This window comes from Diadema antillarum, unplaced genomic scaffold (assembly GCF_040938485.1).
Source record: "Diadema antillarum isolate AM-2024a unplaced genomic scaffold, OU_Dant_1.0 seq00001580_RagTag, whole genome shotgun sequence".
NCBI classification, from domain to species: domain Eukaryota; kingdom Metazoa; phylum Echinodermata; class Echinoidea; order Diadematoida; family Diadematidae; genus Diadema; species Diadema antillarum.
Window position 1 is genome coordinate 496,012 of NW_027272299.1, and position 26,021 is coordinate 522,032.

Genomic DNA, 26,021 nt, shown 5'->3' on the forward strand with positions numbered 1-26,021 from the left:
GCATATTACGTATTTGCATAAGTTATGCTACTGCTCTATGGCTGTAGGCCTATCCATCAACTGATTATTCTTGGCTATGGGACCAAAGAAATCGAAACATTTTAAAACATCATGCAAAATCATGATAATGGAATGTAAAGCGATGGAGAGCCTTAAAGGGATGGTTCAGTATTGGTGGAGATGAGAATTGGGCTTTTAACTTTTTGTGAGATACGAAGAAAACACTTAAATGATATAATATAGAGCATACCATTTCAAGAGGAATTTAAAGTTTATTTGATAAAAATCGGGTTTGGAATAGCTGAAACATCCAAAAACAAAGTAAAACAAAACGATCGTAATAAAGTGTGGATCACACACTTTATTAGGATCGCTCTATTTTGGATATCTCGGCCATTTCAAAACTAATTTTCATCAAATAAACGTTGAATTCCTCATGGAATTACATGCATTTTCATATTTCAGAAGAGGTTTCTCATTATCTCACCAAAAAATGTTAGAAACCCGAAATTAGGTCTCAACCAAAACTGTACGATCCTTTTAATCAATCAAGCTGACTGAATTTTTTAGAAGAGCGCCATCATTGTTGAAAGAACGCACAACTTAGGGGTGTTATGCAATCTCTTTGGTGTGACGTAACTGACGGCGCATCCTGGGAGAGACGTGTACATAACAGCAGTAGAGTCTCTATGCCCACGCACACACGAATACACACGCATGTATAAGCACACACAAGCATAATATGATATTGTAAACACAAGTTGACATCATGTTACATGATGTACTCCAGTAAGGAAAAACAAAACAAACACAGAAACAGAAAGAAGAACATACGTGTATTAAAAACACACACACACACACACACACACACACACACACACACACACACACACACACACATTCGTAGGCCATATACGTACCTATACAAGAGGCAAACAATATCAATGTTTTAACTGCGACTTCATCAGCAAAGCCGAAATTCGAGAACGATATTCATAGCCAATTCGGAGTTAATACACTCACTGACAATAGCATTACGTTTTTTTCCTCTCTCCCTCTCCCTCAGTAGGTTAAGTTTTAGTTTTAGTTTCCAAAGCAACGTAATGCATAATTAATGCATAATAAGCTGCCTGACTTAACTACTAGAATTTATCTATCTTATTCAAAACAAATAAGTTTGTGTATCATAGAGATGACACTGTCTTTTAAAGACTTACAAATAAATCGCAGTTCTTTATCTATAAGACGGGGCCCAGCCATCACTCCAGTAAAGTGCCAGTAGGTATACATAAAAGTAGCACAGACTGATGCTATGTTTGGGTCAACAATAACTGAGCAGTGGGTTGCACCCCTCACGCATCTCTTGAGATTTTATAACTAGGATTGGGTGTACTATATTCTTTTTCTATATAGCTAATGGGAAAATTAATGCCGATTCGCAGATCCTCGAAAGCATCATCACCATTCATTGCATGTGTGATTGGAAGTGAGTGACAAAGTCAGTAGTTTATGAAGGATTATAGGCCTTATTGAATTTCGTTTGTTTTCTATCATGAACACACACACAAATCATTTTATTCTCTTTGTTAGAATTTATCATACTTTGGATCGAAAAGTTATCCTCTTATACACGCAGTGAAAGAGCTGCTACACAATGATTACATGCAATTCCATCTATTTCAGAATGTTGACATGTTTGATATACTCCATAGTATTTGACATTTTCCACAAATAGTAACCCCCCGCCCCATAATAGTTACGTTTTTAGATTAATAGATACTTTATTTTCTGCAAATCAATAACTCAATCAACAATTCAATATACATAAGGCACATAATCATCAGCATGTGGGAAATATACAAAGTATACTAAACAGACTCGTTTGACTTGCATAAACAAAGACATGAAAGGAAAATAATGATATAATATACAGTATGCAAATCTATGCAGCGGGGATTACAACAATTACAATTATGGAGCGATTGTGCAGAGGGCCGCCATTGTAAGCATATAGCTTGAAAAGATGGCCGGCCCGAGGAAAGGTAGGGACGTATGCTAGATTCGTAACAATACGATACAATACAGTACAAATTCTGCTGCGAAGATAGCAGGGGAAAATAAACTCTGATGTGTGATGGTGGTGAATGTGCGTGCAAGTGCTAAAAAGTGCTCAAGGGCAGATACGCTGGAATATAGAATAACAGAATTGGTTTGTTGGAAGAGGGAACAATATACGATATTGCTATTGGGAGACCAACATTAATCATATAAATTATTAGTTTTTAATTCGTATTGAATGTATACTGTATAATAAAATGTGCTTCTTTAAGTTTGCTTTGAATGAAAACAAGGAGGCACACTGTTTCAACTCCTCAGGAAGACTGTTCCATGTATCCGGACCGTGATGTCTGATCGACTTTTGAGCGAGCAAAAGCTTTGGATTACAATGGGAACGACGGGTTGGGTATGAGTGAATATGGTCATTGGTTACTATAAGGCATTATGAAAAAATGGTAATAAATTTCGAGTGTGTTTATACATAAATATGGCAGTTAGGTATAAATGTATATCATGGGCCTTTAGAGTTTTTAGAGTTTTAGACGTTTTTAGAGTTTTAGAGTTTTTAGCGTTTTAGACGTTCAGACGACGTCACAAAGCAATGACATCGTCCAGGGGTGTTTTTTCCTCACCTCCCTGCGTCATCGCGCTTTGTACGGTCACTATACTGTATAATGGTCCCTCCACCGTAACTTGCATCGCGTCCACAACATGGCTTGAATAATTCTTACATCATCCCCCCCCCCCCCCCACCCCAATCCCCCCTTCCCAAATTTTGACATAAACTATGAAACAAAATATATACACTGCGTCTAAAATTTCGAGTTTCTGGTTAGAGGTATATGGGCCTCGGCGCTTCCAATAGACACATCGAGGCTGCGTTCCTCAGTGAATAATTAAATTTGAGTCACTTCTGTCCGCTTTAACCCCCCCCCCCCAAAAAAAAATAAAGTAATTACAAAAGTATATTAGCTATATTCTCTATCATCAGAGCCAACTTGAACATGCATGAAGTTAAGTTTTCTCTATCTGACATTCGTTCGTATTTTATTATGTTTGTGTGTGTGTGTGTGTGTCTGTGTGTGTCTGTGTGTGTACGTGTGTGTGCGTGCGTGTGTGTGTGTGTGTGTGTGTGTGTGTGTGTGTGTGTGTGTGTGTGTGTGTGTGTGTGTGTGTGTGTGTGTGTGTGTGTGTGTGTGTGTGTGTGTGTGTTTTATGTGCAGGCCATGTTCAGATATGACCGGCTAGATTTAGGCCCATATATGCCTTGGGAATATTGATTCGTCGCAACCATAGACATTGTGTTCTTTATCATAGAGATGTGAGTATATATCTCTATGTTCTTTATATACTATATAATTCACGGTCACTATCGGGACATTAAAAAGATATAATTTTATGAATTCATCGCACACCAGTGATGTCAAAGTGTTGTCACACAGTTTCCAAGAACCGAACATAAAATGCCAAAGGAAGTCGGGCGTTGACAAACACGATAAGGGAATTCTTACAAAGAAGAAGAAGAGAAGAAGAAGAAGAAGAAGAAGAAGAAGAAGAAGAAGGAGAAGAAGAAGAAGGAGAAGAAGAAGAAGAAGAAGAAGAAGAAGAAGAGGAAGAAGAAGAAAAAGAAGAAGAAGAAGAAGAAGGAGAAGAAGAAGAAGGAGAAGAAGAAGAAGAAGAAGAGGAAGAAGAAGAAAAAGAAGAAGAAGAAGAAGAAACAACTCACAAACCATCTATCAGGACCTTTAAGTTTTTGTCCTAGTTTAGAAGGATGGACATTATTTTGTAGCAAGATGCTCACGAAAGAAGTCGTTGACTGCCGAAAAAAAAAAAAGATTTACGAGACACGTACAACCAAAGAAGACCCAATCATTAGTGAAAAGAGGCAATCGAACGCTTTAAGGAAAACCTCATAAAATAGCCCTGTGCTGTCGATCTGCTCCCGCTATTATACCCTCAGCGAGTTCGCCATTATACATTTTGAATATCCAATTACGCTAAGCTCGAAAATTCATTAGTATTTTAAGCCCCCTTTTCAAAGTAATAATGATTGGTCATTGTGTGATCCCAAAACTGGTGATGTAAACGGTGTTATAGGTAACAAAAGAGAACCCGGTCCATTGTCCCACTTTCTTTTCTTTTCTGTTCTTTTTCTTTTTACAAGTGCAGGCGAATGAAAGCACACTGTTGGCTCTATAGTCTTTACTGTAGTTTTCGAGAAGCCACATTATTTCGTGTTGCTCATGTACTCAGACCAGGGGGGTGGTCAAACCTTTTGCTAGTTAGATTGAATTCTGACTGTGAAGTGCCGGTGATGTAGGAGATAGGTGCGCCCAGGCCAGGTGAAAGAGAAGAACATATGAAATATACATGACACAAAAAATAACAACAAAGAAAACGTAGTACACCAATTACAAGCAACAATGTGAATGTATCTTGATAGGCAATACATGCGCGCTTCCAATAGACACTTACAGAGGGCTGCGCTCCTAGTAGATATGAGTCACTTCTGTCCGTTGAACCAAAAATTGTTAAAATGTACATGCAATACGTATGCAATTAGAATCTGTGGGCTCCGAATTTGTGTTATGACTTTATTTCGGGCTCATATTTACAAATCGTTTGGCCTCGGACTATTGAAAACGTAAAAGTTATCTACAGTTTATGATGCGAAAAGTATTGAAATCTGATATTTCATGAACTAAATTAAGTTTGATGGCTTTGGAGCTTGAAACAAAAATACTATAACCAACTCATTGAGAAATATCGTCATCATTTATGTGAAGAAAGGGAAAGAATATACGTCGAATCTACAGCACTAGAATTCCTTTCGCCAGCAATTCTGTAATCTGCTTTCAATTTGACACTTCTTTGATAAGGTGTTTCTCAAGTAGGGTCTCGCCATAGAGCTGTATAGACAATCCGCCCACCTCGGAACCGCGTTGCAGTCAACACGAAGCACGTGGCGTGGCAGGCACTTAAAGACTGGTATCAAACTTTGTAGTCAAGACGCTGCGGCTTACTGCTTAGTGTAAGCAATAAGATTGGTTCGTCGTCTGGCTTGGCGCGCTATTATGAAAGATCAAAGGTTACGAAAGCCCTTTAATTTTCGCGCGAAGCTATGGTTACTGTTCGCATTCGTTTGACAGACGTGAAGTTCCGCTCTCCTACACCGAACAAGTAAACCAATTTCTCTCAGCACAACAGCTGTCATCCTTTGGATCTGAGATAAAGGTAAATATGGATGTTCTTGTATCATATTAACAGATTTTAAAGCATTTTAGGAGTGTTTTTTACGAGCAGTGCCTTGGGCCTAGACGGCCTGGCACAAGTGTTGAAACCAAGTATTTTTACTCGTGGGTAGTAGAATCTAGTCGTACACTGCACAACATGCTTACGCTCATCCTATGTGCGGTCGGCTGAGCTGTGGTACGTTTTGTGTGTGAGAGAACTGCTTTCCCCTGCTTTCCCCTATCCTCAATCTGCAATGGGGCATGGCCATGGGGTCTGTACGGTCGTGCTATTTTGGCGTTGCTCACTCGCCTAAACAGTCGCGAAGAGTTAGCGAGCTGGTACAGTGGTAGTAGTAATGGTAGAGATGTACAGGTTGCAAACCCAAAGAGAAATTTCCACTTTTACAGTAACTGTATGTTCTCATGTAAAGTTAAAGGCCAATAGGTAGGCCTACTTCTGGTAGTGTTCATGAACTGTCTGTGATGAATGAATGACCACCTGGAGCTGGGAACTTGTCCTTTCTTGGGTAGGTTAGCTTTATAGGAGTGCTGAGAAACAACACAGGCTACCCTGATTGATACCATATTGACCATAATGTAGACTCTTCCTATCGACTAACATAAACAAGTTGTTGATAAATTTACATTATTTTTTTTTTAAATTTTTTGGGTGCATTTATCTATTCAGTTATGGCATAGAATTTAGGTTTCCATACAACTTTTCAGGGAGACTATGAGCAGCTATGATAAACACAAATGACTATTTTGATTATAAGATTAGAAATGCGTTTCTGAAATGCTCCAAAAAAGTATGATCTCCAATGAATTTGAACCAGAAGCATGTTTCTCTAGAGATGATAAATGCAAAGTCATTAACATTATGAAATGAGTTTGTAGCCCAGACCTGCCCATGCCATCCACTGCTAACTAGATCTCTATATACATGTTTTAACCGTTACATCTTCACTCCTCGGCTGGGTCAAAACCGCGCAATGGAGCTGTGCAGTGACAATACCTCCCTCTTGACTGACGATAGAGATGATAAATGCAACAACTGGATAAATTTTTATGCATGCCAAAAGGCCTTTGCAAACATTTTAATAGCAGGTATTGAAACGTTTCAAATGTGAGAACGATGATACATGTAAATGCAGCCCTCCATTCAGTTCAGGTGAATGGGGGACTGGATCAGCATGGTGCAGTAGTGCTCATTCTACACTGTAACGTTAGAGATTTCAATATTGTGCTACTGTATAAGCTGTTATTTTCGGGAAACTTGTGAATCCCTGGTGGACCTCGAATTTAACAACACACAAAAATATCTTGAAATGACAGGCATTAGTGCACTAATATGATAGCATGGGTGTCAAAATCACGAAAACGACAACTCACAAAAATGTCTGTGAACTCCTCATTTGCAAAAATATCTGTACGTGAAATAACAGCTTATACAGACATATTCTGACTTCATTTTGACACAGGTGGGCTATCTATCTACTAGGTCTGTCTACATACAGAAGCCTCAGAGGATCTTTGTTTATAAGGCTTGAAGACATGCGAGAGCTTGAAATTAGAAATTTAGAATTACATGTACTTGTTAATTGATTTAAAACTGTTTTAATATCGTGAGTGCTTAGTCATTCTTCTGTTATGGAAATGTTATTTACAGCAATGCAGTTTGTCACCATCCAGTTCAGCAGTGAATTTAGTGCAAGGCAAGATTGCATTTGATACTCTCTCTTTGGACCCTTATTTAGTAATTACAACTTTCTGCCCAATCAAACTGCACCATGTATGACACTGCAATAGTACTGTAGGACATTCAATATCCTTTTCATTCATTTTCCTGGTTAGGAAGTGTCTCCTTTCCATCAAGAAGAACATGGGGTAATCAAGGTGTATTTGTCTATTTAATCAATTTTTTTTTTCAGGACTAATGGTTATGTTTTGAGTTTAGTTTGGTTTATGTTGAGTTTGGCTCTTTCTTTACAATAGATGGTACATGTAAATTCCGTTTAAAGAAAAATGTTATTAGACCCCTGTGAATGGACATGTACAATTGACGTTTAATTGCAAAACAAGTTATCTCCATTGTCGATTTGAGCTATTTGTGATTAAATAAACCTGCAAAAACAATTGGATAGTAAGAAAATATAGAATAGTTTTCATCATAACTGCAAAAATATTCCTTGTATAACAAAGAAAGTATCATTGCAAGGTCTAATTTTGCTGAATCTTGAGATGGACATACCTTAAATTAAATCAGACTCTTCATTTGATGTCAATGAACAATGTGTATCTGCTGCTTCTGTATGCAGTACCAGATTAGTGTCAGATGCTCCAGAAAGACCCCACCCCCCTTTTTTTAAAATCATTCCAGCATATGTGACTATTATTGAGATGCAGTACTGGTATTGAATGTAATCCTTTAACACCCCCCACCCCTCCACCAGGATGATTATTCATTTTGTATAAAATGAATTGTTGAATGTAATGCTATGATAATTTTGTAATTATTAACCAAATTTCTCTTAGCAAAGCTTGTCTAATGTGTTACATTTTGACTGTATCTTTACTTTTAAATTGTACCTTTTGTTTTTAGTTGGCCATTACAAGAATAATTGCATGGACAAATATCAAGCCATCTGGAGCCACCATATTTTTCTTGGTTCTTTGCCAACTATTTTACCGTTCTGAGTTCCCTATATTTTTGTTCTGGTGCCTGTGTGTTCTATATAAAGTGTTCTAATAACTTTTTAGTGTAAATCCTAAAGCAGTGACACCATTTGTCTACCTGCTTCAACATAATGATCATGCAAGCATCCTGTATTATTCTCCCCTCTTTTGTTTTTAAACATGTGCTGCCAAATTTGTGAGGTATTACTAAGCATTATATTGTTTCTCTTCTTTCTCTCGCAAACCTGAACAGAATAATGTCAAGCAAGGCTCAGAGTTCTGACCAGACAGAGAATGTTGTGGGAAAGCAACCTATGGATCTAACACCAGGTAATAAGAAAAAATTGCTTCATTATACGCCTAACCCATACAAAGCCAGTACTTCATTATCTACAGTGTGGGGCATGCATGTTTGTTTGTTTGTTTGTTTGTGATGTATCTGATAAAAGCTGAAAAAATAAGGAGTAAATACCTGTCAAACTGTAGTTTTTATGATGATCTGATGATCGTGTTTGTGATGAGGTGGTCAATTATATTAACTTTATAGCAATTTAAGCTGCTAGTATGTACTGAAATATTTTTGCTGTGTTCATGCTTTTTGATATACCTAACAATTTTGCAAGTCTTGAGGATTCTGTTTGCTTTCCTGATGATCGGATGATGTGTTACGATTTATGACTGAACCTGAATTTATCATGTGACCCCGAGCAGAGAAGCCCCTGGAAGCGGAGATGGCGTCGACTGGAGAAGACACGTGCGACAGCCAGATGCCCGGCGGCACCTCGGGACGCACGTCCCCGGCCAGCAGCACCGGTCAGAGCAGCGATGTCAGCCTCCCCGCGGAGGATGATGCGGCGGTCATCACGGAGTCCATGCTGGCCGAGGAGGAGAAGCTGAAGAAGACTACTCAGGAGGAGGATGACTCACAGAAGACGGAGGTACTGTATGTACGTGCATGGTGCCCAAGAGGTGCCAAGCGTGGCTTGTCCACTTACGCTAAGTGGATAGGGGCAGAAAAAAAAGACAAGCATCACTACATACTGTGTTTATTGCCAAGAGCCATTTTGTTACCCAATAGAGTTGGGAAAGGGTAAATTTCTCTTGTTCCCACACTGTTGTATTTGTCATGCAAATCCACATCTTTCCAGATCAAAGCTGATAAACAAAAGTACTAGATTTTAATGTAATCTAACATTACATGTGAACTTCATTCTGATGTAAACAGCATCATGTACTCGCACTTCATCATTGTAAAATTGTTCTCTGCTGAATTTTCAATTACCACCCAGGAAAGTCAGTTCTGAAGCATGGAAAGAATCACACACTTTACAATTTTTAAAGTGTTTGAATGTTCTGATTTATTTATGCCTTTCATAAAAGCTGACATTGTGGGGTTTTTGACCCTTCAATGAGATCAGAAAAGGGGGTATGGTTTCACTGGATTTGTATCATGGGCTGTTATCACAGTGCGACCCTTGACCCTTGACCTTTTGTGGCAGGTCGGAGACAGCTGGAAGACAGAGCTGGAGGAGCAGCGCTACAAGCGGCTGCAGCATCTCCTGCAGAAGAGCAGCATCTACACCAACTTCCTCCTGGCCAAGATGGAGGACCAGCAGCAGAAGGAGCGCAAGCGGCAGGAGAGGCAGATGGCGAAGAAGAGAGAGGAGGAGAAGAAGCAGAAGGAGGCGGAGGCCAACAAGTCCTCCAAGGTACGATGAGATCGCCGAGATGGGGAGACGATGGTTTTGAGTATTCAAGCCTCACTTGAGATTTATGTACAAAGAATTTTGTGTTATGTCATCAAGGTGTGTTGAGAGAAAGTTGTGGTGAAATTATTCGAAAAGAGAAGTTATAAGTGCGGAAGTTGCGTGATAAAACTTTCTCGAATTTGCATGATTGAACTTTCCTAAGTTTATCCGTGGCTATGGTACTCTGAAAATGTGAAAATAAGTTGAGAGAATGCTATCATATCATGCTGCAACAACTTTCAGTGAATTCCAGGACGCAAGCAGTGTGTTAGTTGATGACAATTTCTCCTGAATTTTTCAGGAGACGAGCACCCCAAAGCGATCTAGGAGGGGCAAGAAAGGACAGGATGAACAAGACAGCCAAGGTATTCCTTTCCTTCCTTTTGAAGAAAGTTTGTGATTTATCCTGTAACAGATGAACATGCGTATGTTGCGGTTTAAATGTACTGGCCATGTATCAAGATATTGCCACTTGATTGATATATTAATCTATTTACTCTCACCTATCAAGAAGAGAAGATTAAACTCATGTGTAAATACTTAGAAATTCCGTACTGGAAAATTAATTAACATTGATTTTGGTCAGTGTAAAGTGGTTAGTGGTAGCCAGAAAAAAATACAAAATGCACAAAAATTAGAAAAAATAGCACCAGCCCATTATCCCTTAATGTGCTTTAAATGCTGATCAGCATAGAAAACCCCAAAGCATTTTACACACTGTGCACAATTCCTGGCATAGAGAGGGTTAAATCATCATCTGTAAACTTCATCCTCTTTGTGTGGAGCAGAGAGCAAGAGCAGCCAAGAAGAAACAAAGAAGAAGTCCAGCAAAGCAGACAAGTCTCAGAGAGGCCAGAAGAGGAAGGCAGAGACCTACTCCATTGCAGATTATCTCGACAAAGACGTGAGTGTCAGCCATGAATTTTCTTTTCTAGACCTAATGCAAGAAGATAACGAGGAAGATGTCTCTGTTGCTATCTTGGCCTAACTGTTAAATGCTGTATCACAATTAATGAACTGAAATCCATGGATGAAAATTGTCTAGCCAGATTTGTAGGATTGAGGACACGTTTGAGTCATTTGCATTATATCTCGTTTACTGCATGTTGTCAGTTATCGGCATGACACTTATGATCCCGCACATCTTTTCTGATGTTGCATACAATTTTTTAATAGCGTATTGTTGCAATAGCTAGACCCCTCATGGACTGCCCAATATTCATATATGTATACAGTTTTCTTCTCAGTCGTAATTATTAATTGTGATGTTAATTGAGCATTTTTACAATTTACTGAAACAGCAGGCGCCTTAGTACATTATCAAGTGAGAAGTCAGATTTTTGTAGAAAACCAAGTTAACTTTATTTCCACTTGTGAGAAATGAATCTGCTAGCCTCTTTTCCAACAAAAAGAAATAAGATTACTTTAAATATCAACTCTTACTCCTTTTGTGTCACACTCAGATTTGTTTACAAAAAAAAGAGTATAGATAGAAATGATCATTGTTTCTGCCTCATTTCAGACTTTATCCCATCAGACAAAGAAACAGAAGGATGAGACTGGAAAGGACAAAGAGACAACTCAACCAGTGGACACAGAGTCATCAGAACAGGTGAGATAATGCTTCTTTTATTCCTTGTTTTTCCCTCAGAAGGAAAAGAAAAAGTGTGAACAGAGAAGATGCCATCTGTACAGTGTGTATTAAGCATCTTAGCAAGTTCTTTCTATTACTGTAAAACACGATATATTCGCGGCATGAATTTTTCGCGAATTGGAGCCGACGGCCTTTTTTGCAGCATGAAATTTTCGCGAACTGCCACTGGCATTCAGCGCTTAAAGTGTAGACAAGAACTTTTGCGTGCATTTCTCAATTTACAGTAGAGTGTTCAACTAGATTTATAGATGAGAATTCACTCCATTTACCTTTCTGCTAGTATGGTAGCGACCATTTTTGTTTCTTTTTTTAAATCCATTACAGTAACCTTAAATCTATGTGACTGCTATTTGTATTTGCCTGTTTGTTTTTTGTTTATTTTTGGTAGTATTTGGTTCTTGCTCATGCATAGTCCTTATGCCTTGTTACATCTTACAAATTGTTGATGTCTGTGTCTGTTTGGGTATGATGTGCTTCTTGATGTAGAATCAAGTGGACTGAAAAGTAACTCCATGTGGTATGCAAAAATGTTCAGAATGGCAAAAACCTCAACTGATGGTTAAATCAGTTCCATTTAGTGTGGAAACACTAGAACACTGTATTCAGTTATAACTTCAATGTCCTTTGAATGTCATACAATGTATAGAAAGAATGTAGAGTAAAACAAATGTGTGATTTCTTTTTTGCATGGCAGGTGCAGAAGAGTAGTGATGCGTCCAAGGAAGACTTTGTGGACACATACAGCAGAGTCATCAATGGAGAGAAGGTGTCTGACAGACAGCCCACACTGTTCACTGGAGGGGTGCTCCGCAGCTACCAGCTAGAGGGCATGGAGTGGCTGAAGGTGAGATTGTGTCGATAGTGAGCCAGTCAATGAACTATCCTGCATTTTATTGCGTCTGCTGAATGGTTGTGTCTCCCCCCCCCCCCCCATTGGAAATTAAGAATAAGAAACAATATCCTTTTATGTCTCAAGTTTCTTTATAAATGTATTTGTGCAGCATTGATATTTGATATTATTCAAAGATCAAACACCAGGATATAAGACTGCAAAATACCTTGTCTGTATAGTATCTACCATCAATGCAGCCAAAGGTTTCATTTTATGGGGTGAGCTTCAATAGGGGCAAACTTTCTTTGACAGTGCAGCGGCAAACAACCTTTGCAAGGCCAGACACCTCCCAGAAATGCTTTGAATATAAACTTTGCATTTTCCTCCACTGACATAAAGGGCCCATTCACACAGTGTCGTGTTGAATACGAAGCCAAAGATGAAAATATGAATTTTTAAGCTAGATAAACATGTAAATATCAAAGCCAGATTGATACCTGTTTGGACTGTAAATAAAGGCACACTGTGCTGGGATGAACTTTGGCCACGGGAAGAGAAGCCCTCATATATCCCTGCAACTGTATGTTTGTCCCAAGAGACTTTACGAGCTGTTCCTTGTGCTTTTGTAACAAAACAAAAAAAGGGCGGGAAAAGACCGACAAAGCGAGATGTGAACAAATGGAAGTTTTTTTGCGCAGTGTGGAGGGAGGTGGAAAGAGCGACTGGTAGCTGTCACCACTGGTTTCTCATTGTCTAATAGAAGCCTTATACAATGGAAGGGATTACTTGTAGGATTAAAGGTTGCTTTGTGCTTGTAATTTGGCTCGGCTATTAGGATCCTTTCATGGTTGGGGCAAGGCGAAAAGCTACTGAGTGAAATGAGAGTTTCAGGCAATTTATGAATCTTTACCTATTGAGGACAAAGCATTTCCAATGGGCAAACTGATTTAGATTGCTACTGAGGTGGCAGTACATGTTAAATTCTGAATAATATAATGGATTTAATTGTGGTTACACCACAAAGAAAATGATGAAGACTGCTAACCCTCTTTGTGGCTTCTACTTTTGTAAGAATTCAAGGTAATGAAAGGCAAACCGTTCATTACGTAGGAATTTTGTTCCTGCTTGTGTTACATTTATGCTACAAAAATTGCCTCATTTGTTTGGATTTCTTCCACATTTGAACCATGAAAGAGGTGAAAATTGTCATGACCACTGAGAGCTCTGACAGGTCATTAAAAATGGTTGTGTTAATGACAGATCGATTTCCCACCATTTTCATTCTTAACCCGTTGAGGACAAGTCCCAAGTATGCTCGGGCAGGTGTCGTGGGAAATGCGTGTTGTAGTAAAATCCTTCCGTCCTCAATGGGTTAAGCTGTCTGCTCTAAGAAACGGTGATGTAACTGCTGTATATTCAGCTTATGCAAGGGAACCATAATCATTTACGAGGCATCTCACATGTTCTTTGCAGGTGCTGTACGAGAATGGTGTGAATGGTATCTTGGGGGACGAGATGGGACTGGGTAAGACCATACAATGCATCGCCCTCTTTGCCTACATCATCGAGATGGGGGTACCAGGTCCCTTTCTGGTCTGCGCTCCCCTCTCCACCCTCCCCAACTGGGTCTCCGAGTTCCAGAGGTTCACTCCAAAGGTGAGAATTATGAAGAGAAATAGAGAGAAGCAAGCAGAAATGTGTACAATTTTGTTTTCTTTGCAAACAGTCATATCCTCTCAGAATAGAGTCAGAATAGCAAACAGAAGATTGAATCGAAAGTACAAGGTGTTATGCAGGCTCAGGAATCAAAAGAGAAAGACCTATGATGAAAAGGGATTCTGTTTGACACTCAATGGACCCCATCAAAAGTTAATAATGCCTTCTTTACAAATGTATGTAGATCTTGAAAAGAGGATTTGTAGCATACATACTGGATATTTGTCGCTTGAAAGAAATACTCAGCAAAGTTGTGTATATAACTGAGCTTCAAAGTTGCTTTCTGTGCAAGAGCTTACATATTTTAATCGCTGTTGTTGTCCTGAAGGTATTTTATGAAATATATTAGGTTTGATGTGTCATTTTCCACGTCAATGACCCGACGGAGAGCCAGCATAAATTCGTCCTTTGTGACCTTTGCTTTCTTGACACCGCTCCATAGATTCCAGTCATTCTCTACCACGGCTCCAAGGAGGAGCGCACGAAGAAGCGCCGGCTGATCCGCCGCAAGGTCGGGGAGTACAACTCCCACCCCATCGTCATCACGTCGTACGAGATCGTCATGAACGACAGGGTCCACCTCCAGACCATGCTGTGGAAGTATGTCATCGTGGACGAAGGCCACCGCATCAAGAACCTCAACTGTCGCCTGATCAGGTTTGTATCCTGGCATCAACGTCTTTCTATTTTTGTAAATTTGTATACTGTCTTGTTTTTTTGTGGTTTTTTTTTTTTTTGTGTGTGTGTGTTGGTTTAGTTTTTGCAAATTTTGTGATTTTTTTCTTTTTTTAACTATGCATGAATAAAACATGTGTGAACACTACAACATGTGAAAATATGTTTAGAAAAGAATTCAATTCAATTCAGTAACTACTGAAGGTCTAGCAAGCTATGTAGAGCATGACGTTGCAATATCTGGGTTATAACAACATGTTGCCGTAACCGAAATTTCATTATAACCGTGTTCGTTGTAACGGGAGTGCACTGTAGTACAGTACTTTCAATACAGAACACACTTCTTGTTTATGTACTGGGAATCACCGAGGTCAAACATTAAGTAGGGGTACTGTTAGTTGCTTTAGTATTTTTATGTATTTTGTAGAAGGCAAAGTAACGATTACCAGACCCTTGCAACTCCCGAAATTAACAGCACATGATATTGTCAGACAAGTAGCAATTTTCAAAACTGTCAGCTTGTACAGTATTCCATTTAGAGCATCATGTGCTCTTTTGGGGACACTTCAGGAATTTTTCCTTGTATTTCTTTCTCTTTTCATGTGATTTAAGCTTACACTTTGTGTAACCTCTTTCTGGTTGTGCGCAGTGTGAAAAGGAGGATTTTGAGCCATGAATGATTTGGAATGTCAATGTAGATGATTGAGACATATATTTGGTTGACTCGGCATCTTGTTAAAATAAAACGACATTTTTCAGAGAGCTGAAGATGTACCAGACTGCAAATCGCCTCCTACTAACTGGCACGCCGCTGCAGAACAACCTTGCCGAGCTATGGTCCATGCTCAACTTTCTCTTGCCAGAAGTTTTTGATGACCTGAACACGTGAGTGAAGACTCTCTGTTGTTTTGGGTGCCACTTCTATAAACTTTGTAAAGTCGCTTGAATGGAGATTAATTGTAGCGTGTAATTGAAGGCGAGGCCTCTGTAAAGACAAAAAGACATCATATATTTTAAAAATGTGTACATAAACTTTAATACGGGGCTATAAGGTGCAATTGAAAAAGCATTTCTCCCCACCACCACAGCATTCATTCCTGTTCCAGTGAATTCTCTGCCATTTAGCAACAAGTTCAGACAAACATTCTTTTAATACATTTCATCCAGACAGAATCAAACTATCAGACAGATTCCTTTTCTGATTCTTTAGTTTCTCGGTGTGTTTGTTGCATATTCAAAGGATATTCATTCATGCAGAAACACCTTTCATTGTTGTTGTTGTTTCTTTTTAATCTGCCAAGAGTGAAAAAGAAAGGGTTACATTTTTTCCTCTTCAGATAAGATTGAGGAGAGAGAGAGGGAAGCATATTATATTTGTATGTACATTGTACATGTATAACAAGTTTATTTCATCATGAGGTTGAGCTGTTTTTATGTCAGAGATATCCCTCCTAATAGTTGCCACTAAAAATCTTTCCTCCTTCACAGATTTCAGTCCTGGTTTGACTTCTCCACACTCTCCAAGGAAGGCGGCGATGAGGCAATCATTGCCCAAGAGAGAGAACAGCATGTTGTATCCATGCTGCATCAGGTGAGACTTCCGAGGTGTTGCTTTGATCTAGCATTTTTGAGAGAAAAAAATAATAATAGCAATTGTAATTGCACATCTGCAACTCCAAAAGCTTGTTCTTGGTTTGTTGAAGTGAAACATGTAACTTTCTGTGAGGGACAACTCTTTGAAATTGATTTCTGTTAATATTAAAGACAGGAAACATTAGCCACCTAGGAATGGAAAACAAGTCTTGTGCAGGAACCATTACTAAATTTCAGACCTGTTGTCCATGAACTGTGTGCTGAAAATATGATATGAATTCAAGCTCTCGTATTTACTGTGTGATGGCTGTCACCCTTGTATAACTGCAATTTCTCTGCAAAACCCAGCTTACAGCAATGAGTGGAGAACAGTGTAGAAGTCTCTCACATGTTTGTGCTGAATCATGTGTCATTGCAGAAGGCATAAATCAAATTTGGATTGGTGAGCCTCTATGCAAGGGGTGACAAGGGCTCATTGAAATCTGGTGTCTATCCCCTCCCCCTCCCCTCAAACTCCCTTTCTCCTCCTCCCCCAACACACATGCATACACACACACATACACACACACATACACACATCCCCAGCCTGGTAGCTTCACACTATGAGATATCTGAGGTATTCCAATGCCAGCAAGACAATAGAAAAATTCTTTTCCCATCCTTGTACACAGATCCTCACACCATTCCTCCTGCGCCGCCTGAAGGCTGACGTAGACCTCCTCATCCCTCCCAAGAAGGAGCTCCTGGTCCATGCCCCTCTCACCAAGAAACAGGAACACTTCTACAAGCACACCCTGGACAAGACCATCCTGGAGAGAATACAAGCCAAGCAGGTGAGTGGCACTGACAACTGTGGCGGTCTCTTGTTGATCTGCTCGCTTAACTCTTTGTGTGCCAAGTTCGTACGCCTGAATCAGTCGACGGCGTGCCAACTTCGCATGTTCTACCCAAACCCCAAAACCCACCCAAACCCACCCAAACCCACTGATAAATCGCCAAATGCCACAGTATAATGAAAACATTTCTCGCAGTTCCTTCCAGTCACATGTAGTTTGAATTTTATGTGGTGATTGAATATCAAGTTGTGTTCCTGACTGGATTTGCGATTAAGTTCTAAGTTTCTGTTCCTGTTTCATGTGCATAAGTCAAGCCTCTACAATAATGTATAGTTACTGGCCATTTGATAGAAAAACAATCATGGGTTTGTCTTGCAATTTACGTCAAAGCAAAGCTTTTTGTTTTTGTCTACAACATTACTTATTACATGCCCAGGGTAACATAAGTCTCTAAGAGTTACATAGATTTGTAGAATAGAATGTTTTCCCAAAGCATGACTACGTTGCTGTCTCAGAATAACGTGGCACGCAGGGGTCTTTTACCATGGCACATGAAGAGTTAAGAACAGCAAGGAGCTGTTCTTGTGTAGGTGACACAACTTTTGACTCGCTAGACATCTGTAGCTTGTCCAATCTTCACACTTGATTTGATTTTTTGATTGGTGCAGGAGAAGGAAGTGGTCCAGCCAGTGGAGCTGACCCCGTCTGGACGCCCCAAGAGGTCATCCAGGACCAAGGCTGTCAACTACGCCATGATGATGGACTCCAAGAAGGACAAGGACAGCGAGGAAGACATCATCAAGTGGGCTGAGGAGATGGAGAGACAGCTCGAGAGGTGAGGACCATCATTTTTATCTTGTTTGTTTGTCTGTTATTTTGCTTGTGGGCTTGTTACTTTGATTGCTTTTTTTGTGTGGATATGTGTTGTTTGTGTGCTCATTTGTGTAGTGTTGCATGCATGCCTCCAAATTGAAGCCGACAAGAGGCATAATTTTCCACTCTGCTCTGCTCTGCCTCGGATGTTGTTAACAGAGCATTTTTCACCATGCCAATCTTGATCGTGAACATATTCTTATTGTCCTGTATGTTGGGAGGCAAGCTCACAAATATTGTGGCTGATATGATACCAACAAGAATACATAAATACGTATCTATTTCTGTCAGTGAAAACTTGAGATTGAAGAAAGGTTAGAAGCTGACTTCTCCTTGTTGAATAAAGTCTCTTCAAGTTAGTTGCTTATATACCAACAGCCTTCTGCATTCCAGTTCTACCAATACATTATACCGTAATTTAGTCAGATCACTGTTTATTCCTCTATCAGGAATGGCTCAAAATCAAATCTCTCCATTCAGTTATCATACCATTGTACATCTTATTGTTTTTGAAAATGGAAAAAATAAGACTGTATTTAATTTGTGATGTAGTGAATGCAGAAAACTCTGAATGAATTTGATTTTGTATTTTTTATTTGAATGAGCACTTTTCAAATCTTTTCCTACTCTCCTAGAGAGGAAGAGGCTGCCAAGATGAAGAAGAATAAGAAGAAGACGGGCGTGTCCGCCGAGTCCGAAGTGAATATCAAGCTGCAGAACGTGATGATGCAACTACGCAAGTGCTGCAGCCATCCTTACCTGCTGGAGTACCCGCTGGACCCGGCCACGGGCGACTACCGGATGGACGAGGAGCTGGTCACCAGCAGCGGCAAGATGCTGGTGGTGGACCGACTCCTGCCCGCACTGCGCAAGAGGGGACACAAGGTAGGGTAGAAGCTACCTCGGGTAACTTTATTTCTGTAAAAAGCCAACAGAAAGGTTTTCGTTTGAGTCTGTTGCATAATTTTGTATTGTGTAAATGTTTCAGTGGGTCTTAAAAGTGCTAGTAATCTGCTTGAAGATACCCAAATTTGGCATGGAGCAAAAAAACAAACAAACAAAAATGTAACCAATCCATTGAAATCAGTTGTATGAAAATCAGTAGTTTTTGTTGTTGTAAGCATTGCAATTATCAGTCTTAATGTCTTATGCCTAGCAATGAACCACCATTATCTACAGATTGTTGCAAGAACTACAAACAAACAAACAAAAATACCAGTAAGCATTACCATTTTGGCCTCAAATTGCATTGAAGCTGTGAATACTCAGAAACATCTGAATGTCTTGGCTGTACAAAATGATTCATAGCAAATGCATGATTTGGATGCCTGTCCAGTGAGAGATTGAAACATTTTGTGACCCGCTCCATTCTGTCCAGGTACTAATATTCTCCCAGATGACCAAGATGCTGGACATCATTGAGGACTATTGCCATCTCAGGAAGTTTAAGTACTGCAGACTGGACGGCAGCACAGCCATTGAGGACAGACAGGAAAGAGTGAGTTGGTCTACATGAGTTTTGTTGCTGTACAGACAGTTACAAGTATCTGTAGAGATAATAAGCAAATATTCAACGTTGGTGAAGGTGATGGGACAAACTATCACTTCTGAGGCAATCTGGATGTAGCTATCTTTCCAAAGTGCAGCTGAGGAAAGGTAGCATATGCATTCAGATCGCCAAGGAAGTGATAGTTTGTCTCATTGCGTGAAACTAAAAGTTGATTATTTGCTTTATACTCCACATCTAGGGTCCTGGATATTCCTATTTTATTCCACATCTGAAACCGTTTTAGCTGTCTTTGGGTATCCTTAGGGCTTGGGCTACGTAGTTTACTTTAGACGTATGCGCATAGATGACAAAACAATGAATTTGCTCCATGCGCCGCGGCACCGAAATAAAAGTATGTTGCACTGTGGACTATCATTTGACCTAGTTAAGTGATAGTCCATAGTGCAATGCACTTTTATTTTGTGCGTACTCATCTCACGTTAGGACTGCATGGACTGAAGAGTTCAGTGAAACAAAAGGGACTATCAACATAGAGTGTAACAAACTTTTCTTTTCAGGTGATGTGATGGGCAAAACTACGCTTATTCACATGATCAGCTCTTGACCAATCCTATAGCAAGATTCTAAGTATGTGGAATATAATAGCAACTATCCAGTACAAAAGAAAGAAAGAAAGGCTCTGGATAGATGTAGAGACAGTTTTCCCCTCAACTTCTGTCTCATTCCAGGCATCCCAGATCTTTTCAAATGAGCTTCACGTTCATTTGTTTGTGTTTTCATGATAGTTAACATCAAAGTACTGTTGTTGACACTTCATGGTCCATCCCGGTACTTGATTACTCATTTGTGTAGCTTATGTAAAGAAATTTGTGGCATGATTCACAATACTGTGCTGAATTCAGTGATGAAATGATGTTGTTATTTGTATAGTGTTGCATCTTTCAATGTTTTCTTTTGTTGTTAGTTTGATTAACTTCAATCTAGAGTGATGATGATCATCTGTGGAATGAAGCGCATGATTTTATCGCTATGACCTCTTTCTTGTTTCAATCCACCGCATGAGAAATTGGATTCTGTGTTACCCCAGCTTTCATTATGAATCAGGCATGAAGTGTGCATTCATGAGTAAAAATCTTGTCCCATGCAAATCATGAAAATGTAATTCACTTATTGACAGTACACCACAATCTCTCATCCTAGATGAAGGAGTTCAACTCCAACCCAGAGATGTTCCTCTTCCTCCTGAGCACCCGAGCTGGTGGTCTTGGGATCAATCTCACTGCTGCAGACACCGTCATCATCTATGACAGTGACTGGGTAAGTCGTGGAGAGAGATTGAGAGGGGATAGGAGGGAGCATTCCACCACAATTCTTGATGCTTATTTTGAATGCATTTTGGTGGGTTCATTTCTAGGCATATTGACAAGAGCGTAACTGAAGTTATTGTCCCCGCCGAACGAGTTCGAGCAGGGGACTATGAAACGGGCTCCGTACGTGTGTGTGTCTGTGTGTCCGTCTGTCCATGTGTCCGTCTGTCCATGTGTCCGTCTGTCCATGTGTCCGTGTGTGCGTCCGTGTGTGATCAAAATGTTCAATTTGCTACTTCTCTGTCATTTATGAGCCAATTTTGATTGTTTACTTTATATGAGAGCACTACATGGGAGCTTTGAAACTTCTCCATAGAATTTCAGTTGTGACCTTTGACCTTGACCTTTGACCTATATTGTACATTTTGCTACAAAATGCTACTCCTTCGCCATTTCTAACCCAATTTCGATTCCGTTTGCTTTATGTGATGGCACTAGGTGAGGGCTTCAAAACTTCTACACAGAATTTGGACCTTTGACCTTGATTTTTTGACCTGTATTGTACATTTTGCTACAAAATGCTACTCCTTCGCCATTTCTAACCCGATTTTGATTCCGTTTGCTTTATGTGATGGCACTAGGTGAGGACTTCAATACTTGTACACAGAATTTTGACCTTTGACTTCTTTGACCTTTGACCTTGATTTTTGACCTATATTGTACATTTTGCTACAAAATGCTACTTCTGGCGGGGACATATATTACGCAGCGCGTAATTTCTACTTTTCCTTGTTTTTTCCTGATAAAAGAACAATCTGTATTGGCTTGGACAATTCAAGATTCACTTTATTTTATAAAACTGACATAATGTCTACAAAGTTTTGCATGAATTGGAATATAGTATACTGCATATGCCGTATATTGTGTGAGATTCTTATTATATGGCGTGTACAGTACATGAAGGTTGTAATTTGGCATAACAATTAGGTAGCAATTGAGGGAAAAGAGAAAATTCTCCAAAATAAGGTCTTGAAAGAGGGATTTCTGAATTCTTGTTCTAATGATAATTTTAACATTAATGCCATGTTATATTTCTTCCATCACAGAACCCTCAAAGTGATCTACAGGCCCAGGACAGGTGTCATCGCATCGGTCAGAGCAAGCCGGTGGTCATCTATCGGCTGGTCACCTCCAACACCATTGACCAGAAGGTGGTGGAGCGAGCAGCAGCCAAGCGCAAGCTGGAGAAGATGGTTATACACCAAGGTGATTGAGAACTTCTTGATGTCTTCCCCAAATAGTTCCAGCTGTACTCTGCATAAAAGGCTTTTAGCTGTTTGTTTCTCTTAGATTAGTAATGCCCACAACAAAATTATTGCAATACATCCCATTGTATAGCTCGTGAGGTGAGTGTTATACCTCTTGCTTCGTTAAAGATCTTGAAGGAATTGATAGCAACATTTAGGGTGTGTAGCCCGTTTCCCATTGAGATTCGAATCCAGTAAATTAGTGTTTGTCTGTTTAATTGTTGCTTGTAGCCAAATTTTGTTGTAGGCTTGCACCATTGAAAGATGATGAATGTTTGACAAATTGTTAGGATAGGGATTCACTTTCATTCCCTTTCCTATCTTTATTTTGATTTAGTATATAGCTGGTACTGTTCTGTTGAAGTAATTCTTATGTTTCCAAAGCTGCAAATAATGAGGTGTCCAGTGCATTGTAGGACAGTGATTTTAGACATGACTACTCGAGCTCTTCCAACATCAGTGAAATTAGGCATAACTGCTGGAAATTAGGCATAACTGCTGGATAGTTTGAACAATTGTGTATAGATCCAGAGGGAATTCAGTGAAGTTTTTATGTTGTGTGATTGAAGTGTTGATGGTTTATTCATTTATTTTTGTAACATTTCGGCTTGTAGGAAAATTCAAAGGAGGCAAGACCAACTTGGAAAAGGACACCAAGGCCCTCATCAACCCCAAGGAACTCCTCGCCCTGCTCCGCTCCGCTGACCACAGTGGGGAGGTGAAGAACTGCCGGGAGAAGGGGATCAGCAACAAGGACTTGGAACTCCTCCTGGACCGGTCTGATCTCCTGGAGGAGCAAGAGGGGCAGAGGAGGAAGCGGGCCTCCGCGGTGAAGGAGGTACCGGGATTGTTCAAGGTCACTGGAGAGGAGGCGGAGGAAGATGAGCAGGAGGAATGCCCACAGACTAAGATTGGAATGGAGAGGGTGGAGTCGTCTGTTGCCAAGGGGGCGCAGGAGCTGACCATCTCTGCATGAGTGCAGTCCGCACTCTTGATATAAGAACTGTGAGAAAAGAGGAGGGGGAAATGGAGGGATGCCTGACTGTGGCAGAGTGATGAAAATTGACCAGATGCAAGGAGTGAAGAAGCAATGATTGAGATAAACAGCTGGAAGCTGGTTATTACCATGGGGGCCTATTAACTCATCATTTCAGCAGGAATGCATTCCAAATGTTAGCAATACATTTTGTAGTACTATGGTAGAGGAGGAGGAGGAGGGATGTCTTCCCAAAGGCTTCAATGTGAAACTATATAGTTATTATGTCCAGGAAGAAGGGGTAGCAAATGTAGGAGATGAAACAGAGATTCTCTTGTCATTTGGAGACGGGAGGTGAGAGTACAATTCCTGCAAGAAATTTCCATTCAAACTTAAGTAATTTATGTGCATTCTCCCCATGAATTCATGGCAATATTCTCCCTTGACAACACCCTGGCAATATGTCCCTCAGATGACGGTGACACCTACTGATGAAAATTGCTCATTTCTGTGGGGATGGAAAAAGGAGTGGAAGAGCTATCTGATTATGCCATCATGCGAAAGATATTTAGTGTTTTTGTTTCAAAGGGATCTGGGATTTCAACAAATTTGGCAATTTTCCTTTTAATGCACAGTTCTTAAAATGTTTGAATGTGTGGAAGACTACCCCAGGTATTGCTGCAGACACGTCTCATCATATTCACTCAGTGCCCAAGGAACTAATTCACACATTCCATTGAAAGATGTTCATATGTTTTACCCCCCTCAAAGTTAAAACATGACAAGTATGCTGCTTATATTGTATGATAGGTGGTATTTATCCTTTATGCTGGACTGTGTGAACTGAATGAGTGCGAAATGCGTTGTATATGACTTGAATGTAAACACTGCCACAAAAACAAACTAGATAACAAGCAAACGAACAACAGCAGTTACTCAGCAAGTATTACTTTAATACAGTACTATGTGTGGCCCCGAACCATTGTATTGATGTGTTTTGCGTAGAGAAATTATGAGTAAGCTTAGTGTTTCTTTGTATTGCTGTATATAGCTTTATGCCGCCCACTATGATGTGTGTAAGGTTACTATCATTATTTAGTGTAGTGTTTTTATGTGTATCTACTACAATTTGTGAGCATTGCTTGAGCAATATGTGTGTGTATTCGTGAACAAATAGGAACTATACTAAGAGAAAAGATTCCATGGCAAAAAACCTTGACAGCTTAAATGAGCAAGGGTACAGTGCTTTTTTATCTAACCCGTTGAGGATGAGTCTCAAGTATACTCGGGGGAAAGTGTCTATCAGAAATGCATGTTGTAGCAAAATTAGTCCATCCTCAACGGGCTGATGTTAGGTTAACGGTAATTAACAATTTTTCACATTCATGAAATTCTTCCTTCAAGATGTTTTTATACAACTGATTGACAAATTGCCCTACATCAACGTAAGTAGGCACTGAATTGATCAGTGTTTCGTGAATGAATTTCATGAATATGAATAATTATGCAGTACCCGCTGCATGCCATAAGGATTATATAGAACCAACACTTGCCGTTGGGCGGGAGCTCAGTGGTCAAGTGAAGATAACGCCTGTCTGGAGATCAATAGGTCGTAAATCACAAATTCACATGATGGACTCATGACAGGATTTAGCAGAGAAAGTGAAACTTGAAGTGCCGACCATTTTGTATTGTCTTTGTAAAGGTGGGTGTGACACAACAGTTGTTAAATGTAAAGCTCAGCATACATGGTTGAATGATTGCTTGAGTCAACTTGCATACCCAGAGTATAAACTGCTTAAAAGAAAAGCAAAAGCTCATTGTACAGCATATCACATTATACAGGGGAAACTCGGTATAACGAACACTGCTATAACGAGATATCGGTTATTACGAGGAAATTTTCCCAGTCCCAAATTTCCTTCCACACAAGTCTATGTAAAATGCTACTCTTATAGCGAGATCGGCTATAACGAAATAACTGCTATAACGAGATAAATTTTGTGACTTTCAAACAAAGAAAAACATAGCCAATCAAACCTGTTATAGCGAGGTAAAGCAAAATGTCCTCGAATAAAGTTTTACTTCGCCTGTGCTATCACCTTCCGAGATTGTAAAGCTCGATGCGCCAAAAACTGTCTTGTAAACACATTCTTCAGTGCACTCCAGCTAGCACCAATGTACGTGTATGTGTGTGTGTGCGCGCACACTGATACAAGCAGAAAATGTGGTGGGACGGCCATAGATCATCATGACGTTTAGCAGGTGTGAGGCAATCTGATGCTGTAATTGGCTTTCTACGTAGGGAATTCCCCATCTTCACACACACATACACACAGTCATAATGTACACAGAATGTGTCACATACACACACAGCACTGTGCAGACCATATTCCACACACCCATACCATAACCACGTACTAATCCACAGACGATCTTGACACAATCGCAAGCTATATGATTTACAGATTCAAACATCCACAATTAATAAGAAACACATTCTTGATATTGGATTTCATTGGCGAAAAACGTCTTCTTACCCATAAAGGTGAGTAATTCCCTCACACACATTATCAAGTTCTCAGTATTGATTGAAATATAATGGGTAGTCCCACATGTGCAAATTAATGTCTTTATGTTATGCTTTCTTTTATGCCTACTGATATAACGAGATATCGGCTATAACGAGGAAAATGACTCGGTCCCGACCATCTCGTTATATCGAGTTTCCACTGTATTAAGTCCATAGATCTATGTAGGACCAAGTAGATTTTACTGGTCTTCCACACCCCCATAGTATGTGAGGAGTCGACTTTCAGATTCAGATTATTTAATATGTGTTTAGGTAACAGTTTCCATGGGGATTTTTTTTTTTTTTTTTTTTGAACACATTTCCTCTGTTCACAGAGAGGGAAGATATTGAAAAACCAGGGCGATTATGGTGAGATTTTTTTTCTTTTTGTTTTTTGAACCAGTGTGCCATCTTATTGTAAGTTGTAAGATGCTATTCTGATTTGGGTTTGTGTT

The 26,021-nt window shown here is 39.7% G+C and overlaps 1 protein-coding gene across 1 annotated transcript; it reads left to right on the forward strand.

Moving 5' to 3' along the window:
- Positions 1 to 5,204: 5,204 nt before the first annotated feature.
- On the forward strand, positions 5,205 to 23,220 carry LOC139710860 (lymphoid-specific helicase-like). The gene is made up of 19 exons (XM_071622783.1): positions 5,205 to 5,292; positions 8,221 to 8,297; positions 8,679 to 8,905; positions 9,467 to 9,676; positions 10,017 to 10,080; positions 10,504 to 10,619; positions 11,238 to 11,327; positions 12,064 to 12,213; positions 13,675 to 13,857; positions 14,360 to 14,574; positions 15,352 to 15,477; positions 16,081 to 16,183; positions 16,857 to 17,018; positions 17,690 to 17,856; positions 18,530 to 18,779; positions 19,273 to 19,392; positions 20,605 to 20,721; positions 21,818 to 21,977; positions 22,633 to 23,220. The coding sequence occupies exons 2-19, from the start codon at positions 8,225 to 8,227 to the stop codon at positions 22,992 to 22,994; spliced, it is 2,895 nt and encodes a 964-aa protein (XP_071478884.1). The 5' UTR covers positions 5,205 to 5,292; positions 8,221 to 8,224; the 3' UTR covers positions 22,995 to 23,220.
- Positions 23,221 to 26,021: the final 2,801 nt, after the last annotated feature.